This window comes from Acytostelium subglobosum (assembly GCF_000787575.1).
Source record: "Acytostelium subglobosum LB1 DNA, scaffold: scaffold30, whole genome shotgun sequence".
Taxonomy (NCBI): domain Eukaryota; phylum Evosea; class Eumycetozoa; order Acytosteliales; family Acytosteliaceae; genus Acytostelium; species Acytostelium subglobosum.
In genome coordinates this window covers 18,631-37,930 of record NW_012236503.1, presented here as the reverse complement: position 1 = coordinate 37,930, position 19,300 = coordinate 18,631, and the positions used below count along the sequence as shown (strand labels likewise).

Below are 19,300 nucleotides of genomic sequence, written 5' to 3'. Positions count from 1 at the left end.
AATAAGTATAACGTTCAATTATTATTATTATTTATATATATATATATGTATTTAAGCTGGGGAAGTAAGTAAAATGATATGAGAGTGAAGTGCAGCTGTAGTGATCTTGAGTAGACACGTGGGGACTCCTTTTTTGGACAACTTGTATCATCAAGTTTTAAGAACTTGAACTTCCTCTTCATTTTTGATTGATTTTCTGAGTTATCAAAAATAATGATTATCTGAATGAGTAGACTCAGATTATTGAAATGACAAAGACTTGTATTTATCATCATTTTATTAATGATTGGACATTGTTCAATGTATTTGAAGTAGTTTTAGATAAATGAATCGATCGACAAAACCAAGATCTTGGTCCAAATCTGATTTTGATTTATTTTTTTGGATGAATGTTTTGATTTGATTCATACTCACACACTAAATCAATCACTGATCTTCTTCTAGACTTTATCATCACCACAATAATAACATTATTTGTTTGTTTGTTTGTTGTACATATACATATATATACTTATACTAAATCATCATCATCATATATATATATATTAAATATCAATCAAAACAATCAAAACAATATACAGACAGGTGACTCAAACAAACAAACAAACAAACAAAAAGAATGTCAACATCACTACAAGAGATAAATGAGAGAGTTGATGTATTGGAATCATTCCCATTCAATGATGATCAATCATTGATTGAGTCATTGCCATCGACTGTTGGCTACGTACCATACAACTCCAACAACTTTATGGACAGAGGCGCATTTGAGACACAGTGGGCCGAGGAGATGTCGGCCATGGAGAAGCTGGAGGAGTTGCTCAAGGCCGGCGAGCAATACATCAATATGGTCTACACGTATCGTTCGTGTAGCAAGGCGTTGCCCCAGGTCAAGAACTCTGAGCAGCCCAACAAACAGCAGATCTACGAGGGATACTATGAGGTACTGGAGCCAGAGATCAAGAAGTTAAAGGACTTTATGTACTTCCAGCGCGACACCATCAAGGTATTCTGCGAGTATGTCAAGAAGATCGCTGCCACCTACGACAAGAAGAAAGAGACTGTCGTCGTGTCCGAAGCCCTCGTCTCCTACCTCATCCGTCTACTCGATCTCTTTGCCCTGCTCGACGCCCTCAAGAACATGAAGGCATGTCTAAACAATGACTTCTCATTCTTCAAGAGGTATGTTCAATCACTTTGTAATCGCTCAAGCGCTTCACATCACTCACTCACTCAATCAATCAATCAATCAATCAAATGAAACAGATCATCAGGATTCTTGAGGAAACAGATGACAGGCGCAGAGGATCAAACACAGGAGAATCAAACGTTGTACTTCTTCTTGGCACATCAGAACTCGATCACAACAGCTTTGAAGCAGGAGTTGCACAACTTTGAGAAGTTGAAACAGGAGCCAGGCAATGAGAAGTTGAAGCAGGAGTTGCATAATATTGACGAGGTGTTGTCGGTGATTGTCAATCAGTGCGCCGACTACTTGGAGAAGGAGAAGTACATCCTCCCCACCGAGAAGCACTGTCTGATGCGTGTGATGCCCTACGTGCTCTTCCTTATCGACGAGAATGACAACAAGCACAACATCTTCAAGAACAAGTCGCTCAACCTGTCGGCCTACGCCAAGATCTTCCGCAAGAACCCCGTGGTGCCACTGTACGGTGACATGCAGATCACGCTGGAGGCGCTGGTCAAGCGCTCGCCACACTTTGACGAGAAGGCCTGGGGCACGTCGTCGATGGACTCCAAGGTGGCACTCGACTATGAGATCATTCACACGATCGAACAGACCAAGCAGCTGTACATCGACTACACGGCCCGCTTTGCCAACATGATCAACGACATTAAGGCGTCACGACAGCGCAAGGAGCCGCTGCCCTTCCCCGAGGGCGACATCAAGGAGATCGTGCTGCATGGCCTGCGCATCCTGTCCGAGTGGTCGTCGCACGTATTGCAGCAGTCGGCCTGGAAGTACTCCAAGCCCAACAACGACCAGAAGATCCAGGCACAGTTTGACTATGAGCGCGTCGTCAAGTACAACTACACACCAGAGGAGCGCGTTGCCCTCATCCAGATGATCGCCATGATCAAGGGACTGGGCTCGCTGATCTCCAAGTACGAGTCGCTGCTCGAGCCATACATTAAGCGCACGATCCACGCTGAGCTGCAGGAGTTCATCCAGGTGCAGCTGCGCGAGACCATCAAGTCGTTCGCCAAGAAGAAGGAGCACATCAAGATCGAGCTGAACCAGCTCAAGAACCTGGCCGCTGACTGGCTGGGCGGTGCCGAGCCCCAAGAGTCAACCAGCTCCAAGAAGAAGACCGACGAGAAGGTGCAGTATCCCTCGCGTCCCGTCCCACCCTCCACCACACAGCTCGACCTCATCCTGACGATCGTCTCGTCGTTGATGTCCAAGAAGAAGGAGTTCAGCAGCACTCAGTTCTCTGAGCTCGAAACCCTGCACAGGTCGGCCTACTTCTACCGCTACCTCGTCAACCTGAGCCACACGATCAATCACATCACCGACTTGGCCGACCTCTGGTACCGTGAGTTCTACCTGGAGCTCAACAACCGTGTGCAGTTCCCCATCGAGTCGTCGCTGCCCTGGATCCTCACCGATCACATCCTCGAGTCGGACGACCCCTCGCTCATCGAGTACATCTTCTACCCACTGGGTCTCTACAACGACATCTCGCACCGCGCTCTCCAGTCGCTCAACCAGCGCTTCCTCTACGACGAGATTGAGGCCGAGCTCAACCTGTGCTTTGATCAGCTGCTCTACAAGCTCAGTGGCAAGATCTATGCGCACTTTAAGCAGCAGGCCAGCAGCATCTTGTTGGACAAGAGCTATAAGGAGCAGTTGGAGATCGCCCAATTCCAGGGCAAGCTCAACATCCCCAAGTCCCGTTTCGATGTTCTCCTGCGTCAGAAGCACATCTCATTGCTTGGCCGCTCGATCGACCTGTCTGGCCTGCTGGCTCAGCGTCAGAACAACTACCTGCGACAGAACATCGACTATGCCATCTCAAGATACGAGGCATCTGATTTGACGTCGATCGTCGAGCTCGAGACACAGCTGATCAACATCCGTCTGACCTACCGTCTGCTGTCTCAGTTCCTCACGCTGGACCCACTCGAGTCAATCATGAACGAGGTGAATGACTCCACATCGCTGGTCTCTTACCATGGCCGTATCGCTCTGCACACAATCTTTGAGCTGATGAGCGACTTTGGACCAAACTACACCTTTAACTCGATCACGCAGCGCTTTGTCAAGGCGCCCTACTTATTCACCGACGAGATCACTCGTGAGTCGATGCCCAAGTCCAACCCGTTGTTCTTGTTTGGCAACAAGCACTTCAACGCAGCGTACGGCAATGCCGCCGAGCTCCACAAGCACTTCTTTGGACTGCCACACGTACACTCGCTGATCAACACAGTTGGCCGCAAGAACCTGCCCCTGATCGTTGGCGAGTGTCTCCGTAACATTGAGATCAAGATCTCCAACGTGTTGACACCATACTGTCGCGAGCTCATCCAGAGTGGTATGCCCGCCAGCCAGAAGCTGCCCATCTACGACTACGGTACCGAGGGTGGTTACGGATACTTCCAACTGAAGCTCAAGGACATCTACACCTATCCCGATCTTCGTCCCGAGGTCGTCCAGTGTTTCAGAGAGCTCGGAAACATCATCGTGTTTATGAACCTCTTGGACCAGGCCCTGGTGCAGAAGGATGCATTCAACTTTGTCAAGGCCGCTCCATTCCTTGGCTACACACCCGAGTCATGGTACTCGGACCAAGGCGAGGATCCAACTTTGGAGTCACCTCTGTACTCACAGCTGCAAAAGATGGCCAAGATCATCGAAGAGAAGCCAGACGTCACCAAGGTGCCAGAGTACTTCAATGAGATTGTCGCCAACGCATGGCGTGCAGACAAGTTCTACAGACCAAGTGGCAACCACACATCGCTGTTCAAGTCAGTGTTGCAGAGCATCTCGCAGATACTCAACACTGTGCGTGTTGAATGGTCGGGCACAACACCAGAGAATGGAGTTATCAACGTTGACTCCTCCACCGAGTTCTACCGTCTGTGGAGTGCACTTCAGTTTGTCACCTGTTGGCCACTGACCAACGAGAACGACAAGTCCTACCAGGAGCTGTTTGGTGATGGCTACATTTGGGCAGGATGCACAATCATTCATTTCTTGGGCCAACAGTACCGTTTCGAGTTGTTTGACTTCTGTTATCACATTCTCAACGTGGAAGAGGCAGCAGCAGTCAGGAGTGACAAGCCAGCTCTCAAGAACTTCTTCAAGACAGCTCAATTCGTTAAGGACATGAACCAACAGATATTCTCGATCCTGAACACTTACTGTCCACCACCAGCACCATCCAACATGGTCCTGTCACCACCAGCCACCGAGCAGGCCGAGCAGTTCATCATCACCACGACCGAAGAGGTGTCATCGGCTCCATTGTCCCACAGCATCAGTAACAATAACCTGTCATCTGGCTTCCCTCCACCTCCTCCACCAGGCGCACTCAACAACTTCCCTCCACCTCCTCCACCAATGATTGATGACATGCCTCCACCTCCACCCTTGGGCATGCCACCCCCTCCACCTCCAATGTAAATCAACAACGACAAACAATAGTTTATAAGCATAAGCCGCTGGCAATAGCAGCTGGTTGCAACCAATAGCAAAAGCACAGTACTATAATACAATATAAATATCTACTTCTAACAGATCAGTTGTCTGTCAATCTTATTATTACTAATACATTCATTCATTCATGATATGATGGGGTCTATCTATATTTTGAGTGTCTGCTTGATCATCTTCTTCTCATCCTCATAGAACTCATCAATGACCATCTGATAGTTCTGCTTGTCGGTGACGTTTGGATACATCAGGATCGCTGTTTGAATCTTTGGTTCACCATCTTTGGTTGTTTAGGACGAGGCGTTAGTGTTAGAGACACCACATGACGACCGATAATCAAACACTTACAATGCTGGATTTGAACAAGCTTCTTGACATTCTCAGAGGTGAATGTGAATGAATTGGCAATGGTCTTAACCAGTCTCAGTCTATCTCTGTCCAAGACAACTCCCTTGAGTTGTTCTTCAAAGTTCTTGATGTCTTTCTGTGTGATCAGATCCTACATTATGATAGAGAAGTATGTTAGAGGGTCTCCTAACTATTATTGATATGTTGATAGCGTAGATTACCATTATGATGTTTCTATATATTTGAGTATTGTTGATGAATGAATGGTTGATTGGATTGTGAACTTGATCGCATCAGTTAGACCTTTCAGCAAAACTTGATGGGTCGACCCACCTATTTCCAAATCAGGATCTTGTGCCATTATTAATTGTAAAGACGTATATATATATTTATTTGTTACTGGAATCAATCGAAGAGACTATCGACGTTGGTCTTCTTTGCTTTGGCAGATGCCTTGGCCTTGGTGGCAGCTGGCTTGGTCGTTGTAATGTCATCGAACAAGTCATCTGCGGCGGCGGCAGCAGCGGCTGGTTTCTTGGCAGCCTTCTTGGCGGGGGCAGTCTTTGGTTTAGCATCGATATCGTCAAACAATGAATCGGCAGACTTATCGTCCTTGGTTGCGGCGGCCTTCTTGGCCGAAGACTTGGTTGCAGCGGTCTTGGGCTTGGCTGTGGCGGTGACTGGAGGCAGGTCATCGAATATAGAGTCGGGTGAAGTGGCAGTGGTTGATTTTACAGTGTCTTTGGTTGTGGCCGATTTGGCGGCAGTTGATTTGGTTGTTGTTGTTGTCGATGCTGGTGGGATGCCCAATGGGTCAGAGTCAATGACAGGCTCCTTCTTCTTTGCCGTGCCATTTGTGCTGGACGATGGAATACCCAGAACAGAGTCTGAGGATGATGATGATGATGTAGTTGGAACTTGGTCAAAGATTGATGGTTCCTTGTGGTCCGATTCACTGCTCTCGGTGTTGGCGCTCAGTCTCTGAGCAGCACCTCCCTTTCTTGTTGGTGGTCTTCTTCCTGCGTTCTTTGGTCTGGACTTTGTTGTATGGGTCAACTTGGCGGTCTCATGATCGTCATCGTCGTCGTCGGTTGTGGTGGCAGCTGGTTTTGGTCTGCTAACGCTTCTGGGAATGGATGGTGCACCATTCTCCTTTCCACTCTCATCAGTGTCGCTCTTGCTGTCCTGGGTCGTCGACTCCTCATCCTCTGACTCTTGCTTCTTCTTCTTTGGCATTTGAGCACCTGGTGCCATCCTTGATGGGTCCAATGCCAGCACTCCCAACAGAGCGCCAATCTTTCCACTTGGTGCCTTCTTGGCAGCGTCAGACTTTGCTGATGATGCCTTTGGAATTGACAGTGGATCAACGTCGCCAAACAATCCTCCTGAGGTCTTTGGTTGAGCAGCGTCCTTGGCCTTTGGAATGCTCAAAGAGAAGCTAGAGTCGTCAAACAAGGATGATGACTTCTTTGGCTCCTCCTTGACTGGGGCGGCAGCAGACTTCTCAACGGCAGCAGGCTTCTTTACGTCCTCCTTCTTCTCAGCGGCGGGTGAGACTGCTGGTGCATCAAAGATATCATCCTTGTTGGCCTTCTTGGTTGGCTTCTCCTCAAAGTCATTGAGGAAGTCCTTACCAGTCTTGGTTGGCACTGCGGCTGGCTTGGAGTCACCAAACAGAGAGTCCGATTTGGCTGCTGCAGTTGGCTTAAAGTCGTCGAGGCCACCAAAGAAGTCCTTGGGCTTAGCGGCGGGTGTTGGATTCAATGGGTCGTCCGATAGGGCAGCAGCGACAGCAGATGGTTTCTTTTCCTGAGTCTTTGGCTTGATGGAGATTGAACCAAAGAGATTGTCAGAATCGTCGCCACCCAGTGGTGATGAGACGGCTGGCTTGGCTGTGGTTGTGGCTCCCAGAATATCGCTGTCTCCAAAGAAATCCTTCTTGGCAGCTGGAGCAGCAGCGGCTGGTGCTGCCTTTTTGTTTGATGAGCCCAGTCCGGAGAACAATGAATCGGGATCGCTAGACTTGTTTGAAAGGGGACTGTCGTCAACATCATCAAAGAAGCTAGACTTGGTTGGCTTCTGTGCAGGTGGGGGTGCCTTGGTCTCGGTCTTGGCAGGGGCTGGAGCGGCGGCTGGAATCTCCAGTGCGCCGAGTGGTGAGTCGACGCTGGCAGGCTTTGGTGGGGCAGCCTCCTCTTTCTTTGGTGGCACCTCAGCCTCCTGCTTCTTGGGGATGGAGGCAAGAGGATCATTGTTGTCGTCGTCAAAGAAGCTGGATTTCTTGGATGGTGTTGATTCCTTTGGCTTGGTATCTGCCTTCTTTGCTGCTCCGAGCAGGTCATCATCGTCGCCGATTGAAGAGAAGAAGTCATTCTTCTTGGAGGGCGTTGACACTGCTGGCTCTTTCTTCTCTGCGGGCTTGGCAGATTGAGCCAGGCCCAGAATGTCACCAGAGTCATCAAAGGACTTTGGTGTGTGCTTCTTCACTGGCAACACTGGCTTGTCCATCAGGTCACCATCAATGCCCAAGATATCAGAGGTCAGGTCCTTCTTCTTTGCTGGTGCCTCAGTCTTCTTGATGCCACCAAATAGTCCTCCCTCATCGTCTGTGGACGATGTCTCCTTTGGCTTGGACTCGGATGGAGTCTTCTTCTTTGCTGCTGCGAGCAGATCATCTCCGTCACCAAAGTCAAAGAGCTTCACACCACCAACAGGCTTCTTGGCCTTTGGTGCCTCTGCTTGCTCGCTGTCACTGGTTGGGACGGGGGCGGAGGCAGCAGGTGCCTTGGCTGGGGCCTCGACAGTTGGGAGGTCGCCATCGTCCAACAGTGAGCTGGACGTTGGCTTGGCAGCGGGTGCTGGCTTGGACTTTGGCTTTGGTGCAAACAGATCATCATCGTCGTCATCCAGGAAGCTGATGGACTTCTTTGGTGCAGCGGATGAGCTGTCCTTCTTTGGCGCGGGCTCATCAAGGTCATCAGAGAACAGGTCGCCGAATGACTTCCTGCCAGTTGAAGTGGATGTTGTAGTGGATGTTGTAGATGACTTCTTGGGTGCAGGGGCATCATCAAACAGATCGTCTCCAAAGGATACACCCTTTTTGCTGCTGCTGCTTGATGTCTTGGGCTCAGAGGGGGCCGCTGGTGAGTCGCCAAACAGATCATCATCAAACATTGACTTGGGCTTGGTAGTGGTAGCTGATGGCTTGATGGTGGGAGAGTCACTGACGCCGCCAAACAGCGAGTCTTCACCGAGTGGGTTGCTGCTGGGCTTCTTGGCGCCACCGAGTGCGGCCGAGAGCTCGTCCTTGAATGGATCAACCTTCTTCTCCGACTCCTTTGGTGCTGCTGGCTTCTCGCCAAACAGATCACTGCTGTCGTCGTCTCCAAGAATATCAGACAAAGTCGATGTGAATGATGACTTAGGCTTTGTAGATGTCGAGCTCGATGGTTTATCTGATGGGAATATATCATCATCGAAAAGACTAGATGTGTCCTCCTTCTCCTGCTATGTTTGAGTGAGCGAGTGAATGTTAGTGAATGATTGTTGTAGTTGTAGTTGAAGTAATATATACCTTTGTGTTTGATGATGAAGGGTTGTCGTCATCCTGGAACAAGCTCTTGCCACCCTGAGAGTCTGATTGAAGGAATGATGTTGATTGATCTACACTCATTAGAACTGGTGGACGTGATTGATCTGGCTCCAAGAGTACAGTGTTGCTAGTGCCATCTGGGTTGTTCTCCAGCTCATTTGGTGGCAATACCATGCCATCATCCTCATCCGAAGATGACTCTGAGTCGCTTCCATCCTCCTCGCTTGACTCTGTATCTGACTCTGTTGTTATGTGATTCGGGAGTATTGATGTGTTAGATGATGTCAAAGCAATACCAATCAATCAATCAAATAAATGATCATCAACATACCTTCGATGAACAATCCACAATAGTCATCATCCTTGAATTGTTGTGAACCAATGATGTGTGGCAGTGGATATCTGAGATAGTGCTCGAGCTTCTCCACTTTCTTCTGTTGCTGATCTTCGCCTTCGACTGGACGCTCACCACCCTCTGCCAACAGAGCGTCAATGTTTGAAGCATCGACAATGTTGGATGGACTGGTTGATGGAGTAGCCTCTGAGCTCTCCAGTGCCGAGTTTATAAGGTTTGCCTTCTCGAGAGCAGCCAATCCCAATGCGACAGCCGTTGTGAACTTTGGTATCAGTATCTCCTCTGTTATCTCTGGCTTTACCTCTGTGGCCGATGAAGCAACCTCTGTTCCCTCTTTGTTGTCGACCTCTGAGTTGTCCTCATACACTCTCTAAAATGATGATGGTGATCGAGATTGTAAGATACAGATCACTGATGATGTACGTTGATGATGACGACACTTACGTTCTCAATAAACTGTGAATGAGACAACATTAGGAACTGATCGAATGTGTTGTGTACTTTGACATGGGTGGACTTGACGTCGTGTACGAGCGAGTCGACATGACCCTCCAACTCCTTTGTCTGACTGATCAAACGATTGGCAAAGTCCTGCATGTAGTTGAGTAGACCTGCATCAGATGCCAAAGTCCATGTTTTCGACGCATCACGCATCTCTGGCAGTGACCAAGCACGCTTCCACGACTCCTCACCTGGTTGTACAGGTGCTGGTGCCGCTGCAGCCGGTTGTTGCTGCTGATCATCACTCATTATGCTGTTTTTAAAACTGCTACTGCTGTTGCTGTTGCTGTTGCTGTATAGTTTGTTTGTTTATATAGAGATAGTGTAGATATAGATATATAATGTGTTTTACTATTAATACAATGAAGATCAACTACAGCATACAATCAATCAATCAAATATATTGTATGTATATCTGTATATATCTATATATATTTGTAAATATAATATAAGGGGGTAGAGTACACTTTGTGTTGTTGGACTGTCTCTCTTCTGTCTTTGCCAACTTGCTTGCTCCTCAAACACAATATCTAGTATTTCTGTTGATTTTTTATCATTTTAATTTTTCCACTGAAGCTTCGTGTTGAGTGTCCTCAAACCATGTGCTCAAATCTCAGAGACAATGCGATTCAGTTTCTCGATGCACATGTGTTTGTAGTTGACCACATCCAAGAACAAAAACACACCAAGAACAACAACACTTATGCATTAACATTGAGGATAGAGATAAGGACAAAATGTATGATTATTTATATGTGTATTGTTTCTATGTACAGTGTAGTTCCAACAACGTCATGATGGAGAAGGAACGCGGTTACCTTGGAAGCAGTTACAACCTTAACAACTTCTCGGTGATGTTGTCCTCTTGGACTTCGGATAGACCACAACCTTGAACCTCGGCCTTGATTCCTACTAGTGCCTTCCTGATGGCGTCTCTTGAAGCGGCGTGTATCATCTTGTTCCTGGTGGATGCTTTGCTTGGACACCATGAGACAAATACTAGATTCTTCTTCTTTAGCAATGAGTTGTCGGTGTAGGCAAAATCGACCAATACATATCTACATTGATCAGTTGGCAACTCCTCGAGGAATGTTGAGAATGGTACATCAGTTGGGAATGTCTTCTCTACAACAATCTCTGTTGACTTTTCATTCATCTTGTAAAACACAAGTCCATGCTGTTTACGCATCTTCATCTGGTCGAACACCTCGATACAGTTGCTTGCTAATTTGACTCCGGATGACTGTGGAAAGGTCACCAACATGTTAATGATTGATTGGGTTGGCGGGGATCAAAGTACATACCATGTTTAGGATATATTGTTTAAAGTAGTAAGGTATTTTTAAAATAATTAATTAATTGATAGATAATTAAACTTATGATATTGTAGTAGTTGATTGTTATTGTTGATTTGATGACTTTACATTATGAGATGGTATTGGTATTTATAACATTGGACAGGGACTGGAAACAATCATTTTCGTCTTGAAGAGAGTTTGAAAATGGAAGTCATATGAATGATGGGTGTGGGTTCCCATCCAAAATCCTTGAATTTTAGTGATCGGATACCAGTGCACTGGATCGATCTGAAATTGACTTATCAATCATTGACTAGCCGATCCTTCCAAAGTAATAATTGTTGAATTCTCGTCGTGAAGTGAAAGTTGATTGAGCTGACTGGTAAGATCATTCTTGTTGTTGGAGTTATTATTATTTGAATGTGAATGTTGTATATGTTGATGATCAGTGATCATTAGGTATGTGAATATTGGATCGTGAGTTGATACCTTTAGTGGCTCAAGCTTATTATCCAGGCCAAATTTGTGTACTGGTGATTGACGATCGTTGTTGAAATAGTCCTCATGGCGTATTGGAATTCGTTGTGAATGATTACATTGTATCTTATAAGGTGTATCCTTATTTTGTAATAGTACAATATAATCGATTTGATTGGATAGTGGTGTCTTGATATCATAGTCCTCGTCCAATCTCTGTGTCACTGCGATTGACAATGAGAAGTTGTATCTTTCGAAACAGATATCGTCCAGAGTTTCAAAGTAGGCTCCCACATTGCAGGCAATGTCATAGTTAAAGTCACCGCCAATTAACACTGGCAGTTTGTAGGTGGTCTGCATGTAGTTGGCAAGCAAGAAGAAGTCCAGTAGAAAGTGCTGTTTACCTTCATCCTTGCATCCATTATATATCGAATGGAGATTGATAGCAATGAACTCTGCTGGTGTTGAGTGGTCGCCTCTATGCTCTTCATGATCCTGCCAGTGGTCATTGAGCACTTGGAATCGTACGATTTGTAAACGGGATGGTCCACGCGTGGCAAACAGACTTTTGTTGACAAAGACATCAGCTTTGTGTAGATCATTGACCAGTTCATGACTGTCATAGACGGTTGTTATACGTAGACGTTGTTTGTTGTAGATGATGGCCACCTCCATATTGCTGCGACCAGAGTACTCGATACTGTAGGTGGCCAGTCTGGACGATGGGAACTGTTTGACATAGTCAGAGGGCACTTTGGAACTGATCTCTTGCAACATTATCAAGTCGACATGATGTCTGCGCACCAGGTCACCAATGAGCAGTTGTCTATACTTTGCATAGTGTCTAGCTGTCTCACCCTTTGGATTCCAAACCAACAGACGCAACATATAATCATATCTATATTGAAACCTATGTAAATGATCCTTCAGAGGACTTAATTCCCTCAATTCATTCCTCTCATCATCCGTCAACTTTATATCCTTTTGTTCATTATAATTGATATCATCATAACTCTCATCATTCCATATTGTCTGATACATATATATATATTTATTATTATGATTATTGAAACCTTATTTTACACTTAAGTATAAACACCATTATCTCTTCATTCTTTGTTCGCAAGAATGCAACCCCTTTGCAAAGGGGTTGCATTAGCTATTCCTGAAATTTACTTAAGTTATGGTTGTCTACACTAAACGGGCTACGACCTTTACATCAATCAAGTGGAGAACAACAACATTGTTACATACATGATGATGATAAAGACATAGATACATATATATAATATATATAATTACAATAGTAATAATAATGGCACCTACAACTTGGAAACAATTAAAGAACAAGTTTGATAGATTACTTATAGTGGATAATGAACACTTTGAGATAGTACCACTGGAATCAAATGATCAACTGTCAGACAGTTGTATGGCCCCACTTCCAATGAAGATAGACTCTATGGGTTCTTCAATAGTATACACCGATAGAGTACTTTATGTGTTTGGTGGCACCGATACACCTACTGGCGTCAAAGTGTTATACTTTGATTCAGAATATCATTTGTTTGTTAGGGAGGGCGTCAAGTGCACTCTCAAACATCCAAGAGTGAATGCCACAGTATCACTGTCACCAGATCACAGATATGCCTACCTGGTTGGAGGTGATCTCTCGCCACAGGCTGTGGAGCGTGTAGATCTGACTACCATGGACGTCACTCAGTGTGCCTCGATGAACACTCCACGAATCAAACATGCCGCTACCTTGCTTAACGATGAAGGATACAACACAATCGCAGTGCTTGGTGGCATTGACCCAACAACCAACACGGTACTCGACACAATGGAGCTTTATGACACACTCTTTGACGTTTGGCATATATCTGATCATCACCTGGCCAAGCCTATGCACTCGATGTATGTGAGCTTTGTTCGGCCAGAAGCTCCCATATGTTTGGTAATAGGAGGCGTTGGAAGCAATGGACGATTCATCAAAGAGATACAAAAGATACACACTGAAGAGAGACCTGATGAGAAGGCCACACTGCCAGGTCCATTGGTATGGTACTCATCGGCATGTCACTCTGAGAACCTCTTCTATCTGACTGGTGGTCGACACATGGGCGCGGATCAAGCCACAACCACAATGATCAAGGTCAACTCCCGAACCAACCTATGCATCCCATCACCAATCAARGCTGCAAAAGGCCAGGACACAGAAGCACTTCAGTGTAGTCATGAAGAAGAAGTGAGCATACTTAAACTTATTACTATTATGTATATTTATTAGAGCTTGCATGCATGCCTTTGTACCTCTATCATCGATTGCAACACAGCAGGTAGGGTAAAGAATGATTAGACGCCTAATCTACCTGTCTATTGCTACAACCGAGTGGCAACATCAGTGGCGGAGTGCAGCGGCAACAACAACTAGGAATGTCGACACATATAACAATCTAGATAATGATCAATCATCATCGGAATCCAATAAATGGTCGTCATTGTCATCGTCATCGTCTTCATCAGAGTCATCGTCATTCTTCTTCTTCTTGGCCAATGATGATTTGCCAGTTGGCATGCGATGTTCATGGGCGTCATCGTCGTCACCCTCTGGAATCATCGACTCCATCGCCTCGCAAAAGTCCTCCCAGCTCTCCATTGCCTCGCGGTAATAGTCCGCCTGCATACCAGCGTACTCCTTGATCATCCTACGCAGATCACTCTGCAGTCTAGTCTTGTTTGACTTCATAGACTCTGCAAACTCCTTGGACATTGTCGAGTAGTTCAACTTGCTCTCCTCCTCCTCCTTCTTTGCGCCAACAGTCTTTGATGACATTGGATCATTCTTCTTCCTTGTCTCATGCAAGGTGCTCTGTGACTGTTCATACCTAATCCTCAATACATTTTGTTTCTATAAATGGCCGGCCATGGATGGATAAGTTAGTTGATGCTCTTGGATGCGCGTTATGATGATGTACATACCCTTTTCAACTCTCTGGTCTTCTTGAGATCCTCACGGAAGAATTGATACAATGGTTCAACGAAGCCTCCATATCCATTGGTGACCTCTTCGAGTCTATTCTCCTCGAATCCCATAATCTGTTCGCCCAACTCCCTGAGGGCCTTGCCCTCAACAGTTGTCTTTAAAGCACCTTCACCAAATTCCTTGACCATCTCTCCAAACAACATACCAGACATCTCCTCTATAGATTGATCGGTGCCAGATAAGTTAGTATCACCCTTGATTGATTGAATGATTGAATGACTACATACTTAAAGATGCATCGATGATTGGCTTTCCAGTCTTCTCAACACTTCTAAAATCCTTCTTGAGTAGGTGAAGGAACTGCTTGTGATCGACGATATCGTTGGTGTCTAGGTTGGACTCCTTGTGACGTAGTTTCTCAAGGTACTTCTGAGTGGACACGGACACTGTGACCGACATTCTCTTGATCTTTGACTTACTGTTGGGTGAGGTCTCGGAAGATGAATGTCCAGCTTGTGATCCATTGTGTTGTGGCGTGTTGCCCATGGATGTGTTGGTGATTGACTTTTGCGCTCGATATGGTCTGGTATGGCTTGTGGATGAAGTGGATGAGGTTGAAGTGGTGGATGTTGTTGCGCCAGTGCCTGCAGCACCAGATGAAATAGGTGGTAAACTACGTGGTCTTGACAATGAAGTATGTCTATAATGATTGGCTTGGTACACTATTGTCTTTCCATTCTTCTTATACACCTTTCCATCATATGACACTCCCTTTGCAGAGTTCATTGATTGTGTAAGTTCCTTTGTTTCCACCATCTTCCACAATAATATAAATTATAAATAATTTGATTGATTGATTGTAATGTTACAAGTTGGAAATTATTATTATTATTAATTGGTTATTGTAATTAAAGGATTAGGATTATAAATGTTTAATGGAGGCAATTGGGAAAAGGGTTGTTTGATGAATTGAAATGGCAATGATTGATCGATGGCTATTGCAATGAGTGAGAGGGAAATAAGGGTACCGATTTAAAACAGGGTAGGGTCTATGTTGGTGGTTGATGGTGATCACACAATCTTGAGTAGTTGAGGATGGTTGGTTGGAAAAGGTGTTGTTGTTGTTGTTGTGGTAGTTGTAACAAACACACACAAAATTATAATTGTATACACAAACAGATAGGAGTGAAGTTTATATATCTGTATTTCTTTTGTTGTTGGATGATTAGATTGATCAATTCAACCAAGAGCTATAATTCACACAACAACAATACCTTGTATATTATATTTATTGAATGTTGGTCAACATTTAGAAGCTATATTATTATAATTATTGGATTGGACGGACGTGTGAACCAAATCACACACAGTTGAATCATTCAGATAACTGCGTGATAAAAAAACAATGTGTTTGTGTGTGTTTGTTGTTGTGATTGACTGATGCACTGTGTTCTAATGCTATTGTTTTGGAAGGGTCATCATTGTCAAACAAACAAACAGGAAAGGAAGACCTTCCAACCATCTATCCATCCATATCACCCTAGGGTGATGTTAAAGTGTTGTGTTTGAGGTAGAGTGTTATGTTGTTGATGTTATGTTTGCAACATTAGTGATGGGGCATGAATCCTTTGCCGACCCAGGACACGACCAAACCAAAGATCGGACACTGGTTGACCATCCATGTGAAGAAATTCACAGAATGAGTAGTGTCTCAAGTCTGGTAAATCTGAGTTCATTGTTGTCGTCAACCATGGTTGTAATATATAGATGATAGGGGTTTTATTTAGATATGTAATAGGTTGGGAGATGTTGGTAGGCTGGCCTTGACTGTACATGAGTGTTTGTTTGTTTGTGTTGTTGTTGATAAGGATAACAAGCAGAGATAGATAAGTAGCTGATTAGTACAGCGGTTGCTGAGCTGGCTCGGATCATACTGCTTAGTAAATGGGGATGGGATGGACGGCAGAGAATGGTACCAAAAGGGGAGTGAGGGAGTTGTGATGGGGGGAAGGCCAGCGTCATCGATCGACATCACTGCGCTGTAAAGTGCTGAACTGTTATTGCTGTTGGATTAGCAGTCGTCGGATCCAAAGGTGTTCTCACCACTGTAGGTAATGTACAGGAATCCATCCTCGTCCTTGTAGCGGTCGTAGATCTGTGAGATAAGAGCAGCGGTTGGTGGGAGAGTATTGTTGACAAACAAGTAGATAGCCTTCTCAGCGTTGATCTTTGGCATATGCTTTCTGATCTCATAGACAAACTTTCCAACTGTGATATCTGCTGGAACTAGGTATCTAAAGATTGATTGATGGTTGATTGGTTGGTGGTCAATATCGAGTATTGTCTCAAGGGTACTACTACAACATACTTCTTCTTATCGATATCTGGGGCATCAGATCTTGGAGCCTTCTCGACGATGACTGGGATTCTGTCTTGGTACTTTGATCTAATTCTCTCGGCAACCTCCTTTCTCTTCTCTGTTGTTGTGTTGAGTTAACGTGATGAAGTGTTAAGAGTTAGTGATCATCATCAATTGAAACTCAAAGTACATCTTTAGGTTGTTGAATACATACCAAAAGGATGATCGTGCTTGAAGCTTGATGAGTTGGTCATGTTTGATTTATATATGTATTATATTATATAGAGGGTATTATATACAACAAGTATGATTGATTGATTGATTGATTGATTAGTGACAAGAATATATGTACAACAACAACAAGGTAATAAATATATGTAGTAAGCTAGATTAATAAATGGTAGATAGGTAGGTAGGAATTAGACACAACAAGTACAATATGTGTTATTTATATGTATTTGTATGTATATATATATGTGTATGTTTAATGGAGAGATGTGAGTGAATTGAAATTGAAGGTGAGATGAGCTCGATGATGTAGTTGTTGTTTGTGGTGAGTGAGCAAGTGAGTGGGGTCAATGTGTAAGTGTGTATGTATTGGTGTGTGTGAATGAGTGTAGGATTAGACGCAGTGACTGGTACTCATAATGTTGGGAAAGAATAGAGGTCGTGGGGTATGTGCGTGCGTGGTGTAGGTTGTTTGTTTGTTTGTTCTTCATCACTCAACATAATCAACACCATCTTGTATCTCTCTCAATAATTATTTGTTTTATTAATTTAATTAAAATCATTCCTGGGGGTGTGAGAAGGGAAACAATTTAACGAACTTCATCCAACACAACTTGACATCAATCAAGCCTGGTGAACAAAATGGATGGTTGACAACTTTGTTCCAGAGATATTCATCGAACACTTCAAGAATAATAATGATGATGATGATAAATATATATTTATAAATATTGTGTAATACACAACTTGATTGTGCGAGTTTACGACTCTGACTTAGAATAGGAAAACAGTTCTTTTGATTGCCTCTCTTCGCCATCCTGGTATCTTCTCCCATTCTTTGCGAGTCGTGTTGAAGATCTTTTCAAACTCGTCGTCTGGAAGATAGATTTCTAGACGCGTGGCATCGACACCCGCTGGAAGGGGATCGACCAACAGCTCATCGTAGTGATACACCTCCTTGAGATAGTCCTTGAGCACGTTCTCGACGGGCACACCATCCTTCTCGTTGACGGGCAGCTTGTTCTTGGGATACTTGGCCGTGGTCCAACCGCGGAAGTAAGACTTGAAGGCGAGCGGCTCTTCGAATGGCTCGACCAACAGGATCGAGGTGCTGTCGCTCGAGTGTCCAAGCTTTGACTGCTTGCAAAAGGCAATCACGGCCTCCATCGACACCTTCTTGGTCTTGTGTGTGGAGCGTGGTCCGAGCCAGAGGTAGATGTGGCTCTGCACGTCGAGTATGACCACATTGCCAATCTCCAGGTCGTCCTGCGAGAAGACAGCTTCCTCGTTGATCTCATGGATTCCAGATGCGTTCGAACAGACAAAGAGTCGTGGTTTGTATGCAGCGTTGAGCTTGATTCCATTGAACAATTTGTCGTTGAAGTACTTGGTACGGTTCTCCAATGTTGATGTGGCCGGGATGTTCTCCCAGAATGCATCGGGCTCATCACCCTCGAGCACCGTGATGATCATCTCCTCGCTGGAGAGAGTCTGAGCGATGGCCAGTGCTGTGCTGTGTTCCACGTCGTTCGAGTGTCTTCCCTTCCAAATGTACATGGTCTTGTCTGAGGGTACACGCAACAACAAACAGTGTTGGCTGTTGAGCGAGCTGACTGCGAGGTCCACCTGCACGGCGCGAGTGTCCATTTGATCGCGACCTCTGATCTCGTAGAGGCCTGTCTTGCCAGTGTCGTGCTGCAGGTATTTGCCCTTGTGAACGATCATCTTGTTCTTGAAGAGGTTCATAAAGTTTCTGGACTCCTTGTTCTGGACGACACGTGTTTGAACACAGTTGCCGCCAAGCTGGTCGTGCAGGTCCACAGTGAGGTAGGCCGACGTACCCTTATCGTTGACAGAGCTGTCGCGACCCAGGTAGTAGTAGATGACGTAGGCCTCCTTGTTGTGGAGCATGTAGGTGTACAGAACGATGTAGCTGTCGCCCGAGAAGAATTGGCCATACAAGTGGGTGGGATGCTCAATTTTCTCGTAGTCGTGGATCTTCCAGATGTTGACCTTGCCGACGTCCATGTTGGTGAATATCTTCTCGTTCATGTCTGCCTGGCTGCTGACGTTCAGGCGGTTGACGAGAACCTCGAGTGGATGCTCAGCCTTGGCCAAGGCCACGTTGTTCTTGATCTCCATCTTGGTGGTGCTGATTGGGAGCATGCCAGGGTAATTGGCAAACTTCTCCTTGAACAGGTTGCTCTCGCCAAACTCATTGATCCTTGTGATCTTGGTCCAGGGCATGCGCTCCTTCTGTGAGAGCATAGCCAGTGCCACGCGGTAGCCCATCTTTCTCTGTGCACTGGATGACTCCTTGCCAATCCACATGAACACCTCGCAGTTGCAGTCAATGACATAGACAAACTTGGTGTTGAGCAGCTCCTTGTTGGGCAGACGCCAGTCGGTACCCTCCCAGGCCAGGCGCGCCTTTAGACTGCCCTTCTTCACGTCGTTACCAATGCGATAGATGGTCAT

General features: G+C 45.4%; 8 protein-coding genes across 8 annotated transcripts; 2 read left to right on the top strand and 6 right to left on the bottom strand.

The window, feature by feature from the left end:
- Nucleotides 1-619: 619 nt before the first annotated feature.
- On the top strand, nucleotides 620-4,648 carry SAMD00019534_109930 (hypothetical protein; the record flags this gene model as incomplete). The annotated part of the gene is made up of 2 exons (XM_012893646.1): nucleotides 620-1,182; nucleotides 1,267-4,648. 2 exons carry the CDS (start codon nucleotides 620-622, stop codon nucleotides 4,646-4,648), a joined length of 3,945 nt encoding a protein of 1,314 aa, XP_012749100.1.
- Nucleotides 4,649-4,827: 179 nt separating this feature from the next.
- SAMD00019534_109920 (hypothetical protein) lies at nucleotides 4,828-5,250 on the bottom strand (the record flags this gene model as incomplete). The annotated part of the gene is made up of 3 exons (XM_012893645.1): nucleotides 4,828-4,958; nucleotides 5,027-5,177; nucleotides 5,218-5,250. The coding sequence occupies 3 exons, from the start codon at nucleotides 5,248-5,250 to the stop codon at nucleotides 4,828-4,830; spliced, it is 315 nt and encodes a 104-aa protein (XP_012749099.1).
- Nucleotides 5,251-5,431: 181 nt separating this feature from the next.
- On the bottom strand, nucleotides 5,432-9,723 carry SAMD00019534_109910 (hypothetical protein; the record flags this gene model as incomplete). Its single annotated transcript, XM_012893644.1, has 4 exons — nucleotides 5,432-8,533; nucleotides 8,601-8,860; nucleotides 8,950-9,343; nucleotides 9,418-9,723. 4 exons carry the CDS (start codon nucleotides 9,721-9,723, stop codon nucleotides 5,432-5,434), a joined length of 4,062 nt encoding a protein of 1,353 aa, XP_012749098.1.
- Nucleotides 9,724-10,303: 580 nt separating this feature from the next.
- SAMD00019534_109900 (hypothetical protein) lies at nucleotides 10,304-10,765 on the bottom strand (the record flags this gene model as incomplete). Its single annotated transcript, XM_012893643.1, has 1 exon — nucleotides 10,304-10,765. A coding segment is annotated over one exon (462 nt), but the record flags the coding sequence as incomplete, so codon positions are not given.
- Nucleotides 10,766-11,084: 319 nt separating this feature from the next.
- Nucleotides 11,085-12,242, bottom strand: SAMD00019534_109890 (hypothetical protein; the record flags this gene model as incomplete). The annotated part of the gene is made up of 2 exons (XM_012893642.1): nucleotides 11,085-11,704; nucleotides 11,744-12,242. Coding segments are annotated over 2 exons (1,119 nt in total), but the record flags the coding sequence as incomplete, so codon positions are not given.
- A 322-nt stretch (nucleotides 12,243-12,564) lies between these two features.
- Nucleotides 12,565-13,536, top strand: SAMD00019534_109880 (hypothetical protein; the record flags this gene model as incomplete). Its single annotated transcript, XM_012893641.1, has 1 exon — nucleotides 12,565-13,536. A coding segment is annotated over one exon (972 nt), but the record flags the coding sequence as incomplete, so codon positions are not given.
- Nucleotides 13,537-13,719: 183 nt separating this feature from the next.
- On the bottom strand, nucleotides 13,720-15,051 carry SAMD00019534_109870 (hypothetical protein; the record flags this gene model as incomplete). Its single annotated transcript, XM_012893640.1, has 3 exons — nucleotides 13,720-14,160; nucleotides 14,232-14,452; nucleotides 14,523-15,051. Coding segments are annotated over 3 exons (1,191 nt in total), but the record flags the coding sequence as incomplete, so codon positions are not given.
- A 1,255-nt stretch (nucleotides 15,052-16,306) lies between these two features.
- On the bottom strand, nucleotides 16,307-16,848 carry SAMD00019534_109860 (hypothetical protein; the record flags this gene model as incomplete). The annotated part of the gene is made up of 3 exons (XM_012893639.1): nucleotides 16,307-16,529; nucleotides 16,604-16,712; nucleotides 16,809-16,848. The coding sequence occupies 3 exons, from the start codon at nucleotides 16,846-16,848 to the stop codon at nucleotides 16,307-16,309; spliced, it is 372 nt and encodes a 123-aa protein (XP_012749093.1).
- Nucleotides 16,849-19,300: the final 2,452 nt, after the last annotated feature.